Source organism: Triticum dicoccoides, chromosome 4A, assembly GCF_002162155.2.
Source record: "Triticum dicoccoides isolate Atlit2015 ecotype Zavitan chromosome 4A, WEW_v2.0, whole genome shotgun sequence".
NCBI lineage: Eukaryota > Viridiplantae > Streptophyta > Magnoliopsida > Poales > Poaceae > Triticum > Triticum dicoccoides.
The window spans coordinates 596,999,445-597,006,852 of record NC_041386.1 but is presented as its reverse complement, the minus strand read 5'-3'; the positions used below and the strand labels follow the sequence as shown (position 1 = coordinate 597,006,852).

The window sequence follows — 7,408 nt, the reverse complement described above, 5'->3', positions numbered from 1 at the left end:
GACTAAAGCCCGCGAGCGCCCTGGGCCCAGGCATTTGGTCGCGGTTCATCTGCCGAACCGCGACTAAAGACTTCATTAGTCGCGGTTCCTACAGTTTCGCGACTAATGGGGCTGGACGGAAGCCTCTTTTTCTACTAGTGAAACGCCTACGTGAGAGACCCTCGTGAGCCCAGCTATACAACCTCCGCTCCTCCTCGATCCCGTCCTGGTTCACTCCGCATCCGCAGCCGAATTCGCCCCGTCTACACCGCTCAGTCCCCCGGACCGCCGGACTTCTCCTCGTCTTGCCATGGCAGCCGCAGCACTGAGGGCGCAACTCAACGCTCATATCGCCGGCATGTACACTGATGTGAGGCCCCTCCCCTCCCCTCTAGTCGTGTGGTTGTGGAATTTAGCCTGACTTGGCCTATGAGTTTGCCTTGCCGTGGTTGACGTCGATCCAGGGTGTCGTGGACGAGGACATGTTCGAGGAGCTGCCGGACGAGGGCACCGCCGTCGAGGTCTCCCGCCTCTTCATCTACGAGGCCTCCAAGATCATTGACGACATCGTCATCCTGATGTCCGCCCCCACGCCCTCTATCATCTCTCCCTCTGCTCTCTGTCTCGGTACTGACTCATCTTAATTATCTGCTCTGGAAATCGCAGGGAGGAGCCCGAAGTGGACTTTGATGAGGTGGAAGCCCTGACGCAGCAGCTCATGCGGTGTACCTCCAGGTGATGACCATCATAAACCCTTTCTCTCTCCTCCACCTGCTTATTTTTAACTCTATGTTTGTTTGCCCGCTGCCTCAATGTCATGCGATTCAGATCTGTTTATTATACTGGGCGAATGATTCTTATTTGTCGGTGCGTAATTAGAAGAATCGAGTTTAGTTGCGTTTAGTGTAACGGAGTTACCGGTATCCCGATTAATATCAATGATAAGGATAAATTGTTGTCGTTTTCAGAATATTCCTGGTATTAATGATCTGCTATTCCGTGTATTACTAATGGTGGTTTTTTTGGTATTAATGATCTGCTATTCTATGTACTACCTCTCTCTCAGTTTACCGGGCGTGTGCGTACCCCTAGGTTGTCAATTTGACCAACCTAATACAAGTCATATATTATAAAAAATATACCAACATAAACTTCGGAGTTTCTACTTTCAAAAGGTATAATTTTTGTGTTATATAGTTTATATTAGGGTGATAAAATTGGCTACCTAGGTATACGCGTAGGACTTGTAAACTGAAACGGAGGTAGTATCTCTAATTGTGTTTTTTCTAGTTTGTCCACCGCATCGATGTTGTTCTTTATTTGGATGTGTCGGCATGGGGTGCGTACCTCACGACACGGCCGCACAATTGAGGTTCGTGTCGTTTCTACAGGCGTCGTATAGCCATAGGTAGAAGAACTGAGTTTAGTCATATATCGTGTAACGAATTTTTTTGGTATTCTTCCAAATTTCAATCAAATCGTATAGCTTGGCGAGGGGAATTTTTGTCGTTTTGCAAATGTTTGTTCTACTATCGTGTCTGTTCTTCGGGCAATGCCATTATTCTAGTCCGAGCATGAAAAAATTTGTTGTTTTATAAGCATGGCTGGTATTAATGACCTGCAATTCTACATAACACCAATGGCCATGTTTATGTTTCTCCATTGGAACGGTGTTGTTTCTATTCAGATTTTTCAGGCGCAGGGTGTCTACGTCATGGACGTGATTCGGGTGTCGTATATCCAAAATTAGAAGACCTGATTGTAGTTGTGTCTCGTGTAGCGGAATTGTCGGTATTCATGACAATTTCATGATTCGTCAAGAAAAACTTTGTCGTTTTCTGAATATTTCTGGTACTACTGATCTGCTATTGCACATAACGGCAATGGTGTTTTTTTCTGGTTCATCAAACAATTCATGGAGTTGACAATCATGATAGGAAATGGCTCCTTGGGAATATTATTGAGTTGACGTCTCAGTTTAAAATAAGTTTGATAAGTTCCTAATTTCCTGATCTGCATTTTTTTTTGCATGTTTCAGTGTTGGTGCACAGCAAGTGAACCTCGCCTGCATGCACTTCGGCAATTTCTATGCCATACAATACAAACATGGGTCAGAACTCAACAGCTTATTAAATATTGTTACACAATAATTATTCACAACATTGTTTTTCAATGTCTCCATGTAAACCTGCCAGCTCATGTTGTCTTTTCTGTTGTTATTTTCAGCTCATACCAATCTAACGTTGTTAAGAAGTAACCTGATTTGCCTTTTCACTTCATCTGCAATCACGTTGTTGATATTACTCAGTTCATTATCTGAATATGCTACATTTTGATGGTTCTCTTGTAATTTATTGGCTCTAGACTTCTGTTTATCGCACAACTAAATTCATATATGGCTAGAGATTTTTCTCTTTTGAAGTATAGGGTTACAATTTTTGAACCATTTCATCTTAGTTCTGTTAACCTCTTCAGAATTTGACAATGTGGTATTTTTGCATTATTTCAGGTGTCTCGTGTCATTGGCTCTTGTTAGGAATGAGTTCTATATTGTGCGACATGAGTTGGAGATCATGATGCAGGTAGCACCTTATGTGCCTAATGTTGGATTTTGATACCAAATTCCCACTAGTTTCATAACTCATAGATTGGTCATATTAAGATAGAGAAAAGGGAACAATCTTTAATCCTTAATCTAAATCTTTTGACATTTAGATTTGGATCACTTAGTTTGAGGTACCGAAAAGTCTCATTTAGCTGTTAAATGATTATGTGGTAATTTTGTCATCATGCTTGGTAGATGCACATGGTAGCTAAAAAAAGTGGTAGAAATTCTTTGTTTCCCAGCTTAAATTAAGCTTTGCCAAATGCGCAAATAAGAAACTAGCTAACTTGTAACATGGCTGATTAGTGAAACCACGTGACTTAAGCATCATTATGTGCCATAGACTTATCTTAATCATTGACCTATTATTCATCTTTTGATGCAGCTCGAAGAGCAGATCGCGGCATGCGGTCCTAACTCCTAAGTAGCGGCAAGTGAAGGGGGAAGAATGTGGCCCCATGCAATCCCTTGCATTATGCATTCCATGTGTCTCCGAAGATGTAGCGGTTTCAAAGGGTGCGCATAAAACATAGATGAATATTCTCGTGTCGGAACTTTGGGCTCGTAACCCTGTGAACGAAAACTATTGTCGTGTGTTGATGTCAGTGTGAAGTCCATATTTTAGTGTGTCGTGGATGTGTTGCCGCCCTTCCTATGGGCTGTTTATAAAACCTATACCTGGTTGGTTGGTCCTCTAGTGACTTTGTTTTGCTGTATGCTCGGTTTGTTTTTCTCTATAAGCAAGTCTTGTTGTTGGTTGTTGTACCCAGAGTGTAGCCAATCACCATATTTGCGCATGTTAAACATGTCCTTTCGGTCTGAAATTTCAGTGTGGCCTTCTTATAAGAGTACGACGGCACTACGAGCAGTAGCCAGAGGAGGGAAAAAACAGAACGGATGGTCTGCGAGGTCACATCCAAGGATCACAAAGCTGTCGGTTCGCGAGACAGCGTGAAGAGCATCTCTGGGCTTAGGTGTATTTGCATTGGTACGAAAAGTCTGGGCTAATTAACTCGCCAATTACAGCTCCAACGATGATCGCTGGAACATCATACCATAGGGCCCAGCTCAACGCCCATATCGCCGGCATGTACACCGAGGTGAGGCCCCTCCCCTGCCCTCTAGTTGTGTGGTTGCCGAATTTGGCCTGACTTGGCCTATGAGTTTGCCTTGCCGTGGTCAATGTCGATCCAGGGTGTCGTGGACGAGGACACATTCGAGGAGCTGTGGGACGAGGGCACCGCCGTCAAGGTCTCCCGCCTCTTCATCTACGACGCCTCCGAGATCATCGACGACATCGACATCCTGATGTCCGCTCCCACGCCCTCTATCATCTCTCCCTCTGCTCTTTGTCTCGGTACTGACTCATCTTAATTACCTGCTCTGAAAATCGCAGGGAGGAGCCCGAAGTGGACTTTGACGAGGTGCAAGCCCTGACGCAGCAGCTATCTTCCACGTACTTATTTTTAACTCTAGGTTTGTTTGCCCGCTGCGTCAATGTCGTGCGATTCAGATCTGTTTATTATACTGGGCGAATGATTCTTATTTGTCGGTTGCACTTCCCCATAGGCGTAATTAGAAGAATCGAGTTTAGTTGCGTTTAGTGTAACGGAGTTACCGGTATCCCGATTAATATCAATGATGAGGATAAATTGTTGTCGTTTTTGGAATATTCCTAGTATTAATGATATGCTATTCCTTTTTTGGTTTCTACTTTCATTTACGCCTCCAAATACTCTAAAGATATATATGACAAAAATATACTCTACATAAAGTTTTTTCTAAAAATAGTTATGCATTTGAAAATGTTAAATGTGTAAAGAAAAATGTTGACCATGTATGGAAACAATGATGAATTTTTTATAATATGTATACAAATTTTAATCAAGTATTTGAAAAAAAATGTTGAACATGTATTTAATAAATGTTAACCAAGCATATGGAAAATGTTAACTGTGTAGTCCCTCCGTCCGCTGAAGGGTGTATGTTTGGCTTTAAATTTTGTCCACAAAAGAGTGTATTTCTATCCTCCCAATGCACATGAAAGTAGAAAAAATGCTTCTCTGTCATCGCACGGTAATCAAGACCAATAACATTCTACATTTAGCTCATTGGGATATTGGTAATAAAAAAAAGAGATGGTGGCTTGCATCTTCCCAATGCATTTTCTACTCCACTCCATTATTTGTCCTAATTTTTTATATGTAGACATTTCACCGGACGGCGGGAGTATGGAAGAAATGTTGACCATATGTTCAAAAGATGATGAACAAGTATCTAAAATGATTGTTGAACAAGTATTTGAAAAAATGTAACTCAAGCATTTGAAAAATGTTAAATGTGTATGAACATATGGTCTTCACAGTCGCATATGAGCGGCTACCAGATTCATTCATGGTTTGTGGTTATTTGCGCCACATGTACAAGGAATGTCGGGATGGAGTGCATCCACCGTTAGCCCTAGTTTTCAAAAATCTGTGAGCTAGCTGGTTCAAGGGAGCGGGGAGAGGATCTGGAGGAGGGAGAGGGCGAGGCCGTGGCCACAACGGCAGGACTGATCATGGACCAAGGCGCACCCAGGGGGAATCAGAGTATGAGGACCCTGATGCCTACATGCACAAGGCCGAACTGAACAAAAAACGAGCTTCAGAGCTCACAACGACAGTTGATCGAGTGGCAGATGAGTTAGCCATAACAGCTATGTCGGCCCAAGGCAAAACACCGACGCTACCTTCCCCTCAAACCCCATCGAGCCCCTCGTCTCGGCAGGAACAAAACAGGTCAAGGACAAGTAATTGCAGCAGATAAGAACACGTTGCATAAGAACGGTGGCAATACAAAAAACCCAATGGCAAAATTGTTAGGCTCCCTAGAGGAGTGCCTCCATGTCCAATGTGTGTCTTCTGCTAGAATTGTTGCGGTGCGGGCAGAGCCACAGCAATCAGTGAGCTTTGTGATTTCACAAGGAAATTTTCCCCTACCATCCTCTACATAGTAGAAACCCAACAAGAGGCTCGAGGGTAGAATCTTTAGCAGGAACATTAGGGTATGATAATGGATATGTGATTGATAGACAGGGAAGAAGTGGTGGTATTGGCATTTTCTGGAATAATGAAATAAAAATAGATATTCTTGGTTACTCTGTGTATCATTTTGAGTGCTCCATTCTTGAACCAAGCCTTGATCCTTGGAGAGTTACAATAGTGTATGGTGAAGCCCAAACCCACTTGAGGCACCAAACATGGGATACTATTAAAAACATCAGTACTTCCAACAATCTCCCATGGCTTTGCCTGGGCGATTTCAATGAAGTTCTACATACGGATGAGCACAAAGGAGTTGGACAACGGAGCAGTGTGCAGATCCAAGCTTTTCAAGACAAGGTTGATGTCTGCATGCTGCTAGATTTGGATTACTTAGGACCGGCCTTTGAGATGAAGGTTACAGGTGGTACTTTCACAATGGTGCGCCTAGACCGAGTGCTGGTTTCTATGGACTGGCAACAAAGGTTTCACTTGCTGATTAAACTCACCTGACAGTCGTACCTTCAGATCATGACGCGATATTGGTGGACTTTGCATCGGCAGCAACAACATAATACTATTGGGAATATGCCCTAAAGGCAATAATATTGTATTATTATAATTTCATTTTCATAATTAAGAGTTTATATTTCACGCTATAACTGCTATGATTCTGGAATAGGCGACTCAGTGGAAAACTCATATGCACGTGTGGAATGATAAATGGTAGAGAATAGGTTCCTAATCTTGCCTCTAAGACTGGCTCAAGTGTTGTTGGTGATCATGTTTTCGAGATCTTGGGATATCGGTAAGTGTAACGATAGTCCTAAAACAACATTCAGAGTATGACGTTAGAAGAACGATCATATTGAATCGACCAAAATTTGTGTGTAAAGAATTGAGTTTATATCGTCTGTAATCAATTGTAACAACACCGAGTGTTAACGTGTGATTTTTCTCCTTAGACCATGAGAGTATCGTAATCACTTCTTACCATATGGTGGACTTTGGGGTTGCTCAAACGTCACCTGTAACATGGTGATCATAATGACAACTTACAGGCCCATCAGAAATTTTGACAAGGGACTAGATAGCCCGAGAGTGGGATTGGCTCCTATGGAGATGGAGAGATATTCTTAGGGCCCTCTCGGTGTGATGCTATCAATCATCTTCTATCACGACACATGTGACTATGTTACGGGGATGCCGGAACACGACAACGAGAAAGAAGAACAAAACCGGTAACAAGGATAATGGTATCATGAGCATGTGATGACACAGGAGGACACCGATGTATCCTCGGTTTTGTGAAATATTGCAAAGCAATGGGAACATCACATGATAACCAAATATTCGCTTGAATATCTTTCATGTGCTCATAGGGATCGATATGGACGTCCACGTTTCCGTTATCGGTCATTGAGCGAAGGGGTTTGGTTCATGTCTATGAGTTACCGAACCTACAGGGTCACAAGCTTAAGGCAATTATGACCTGATGAGTGTTAGTAGGACGGGAATGATGTGTATATATTTGTGGAATTGTTTCATAAATATCCGTAAGCGTTTCGGGGTCACTGAAAGGGTTTTGGAGAGTATCGGTTAATATCGGGTATTACCGATAAATAATATATAGGTGTAAAATGTTTCCGGGGCTGTTAAATGATATATAAAAGGGTCTAATATTTATTATAAGGCTTTTATAATAAATTTGATACAAACGGTCCTTAAAAGGCCAAACCGGGGAAGGAGCATCAAGCCAACTTGGCCCAATACGAAGTGGAGGCCCTTCCTTGTGTGTGTG

At 42.6% G+C, this 7,408-nt stretch overlaps 1 protein-coding gene across 1 annotated transcript; it reads left to right on the top strand.

Annotated features, from left to right (window-relative positions):
• Positions 1-289: 289 nt before the first annotated feature.
• Positions 290-3,008, top strand: LOC119289299 (histidine-containing phosphotransfer protein 2-like). Its single transcript, XM_037568659.1, has 6 exons — positions 290-349; positions 444-606; positions 645-714; positions 2,018-2,089; positions 2,489-2,561; positions 2,970-3,008. The coding sequence occupies exons 1-6, from the start codon at positions 290-292 to the stop codon at positions 3,006-3,008; spliced, it is 477 nt and encodes a 158-aa protein (XP_037424556.1).
• The last annotated feature ends 4,400 nt before the right edge of the window (positions 3,009-7,408 follow it).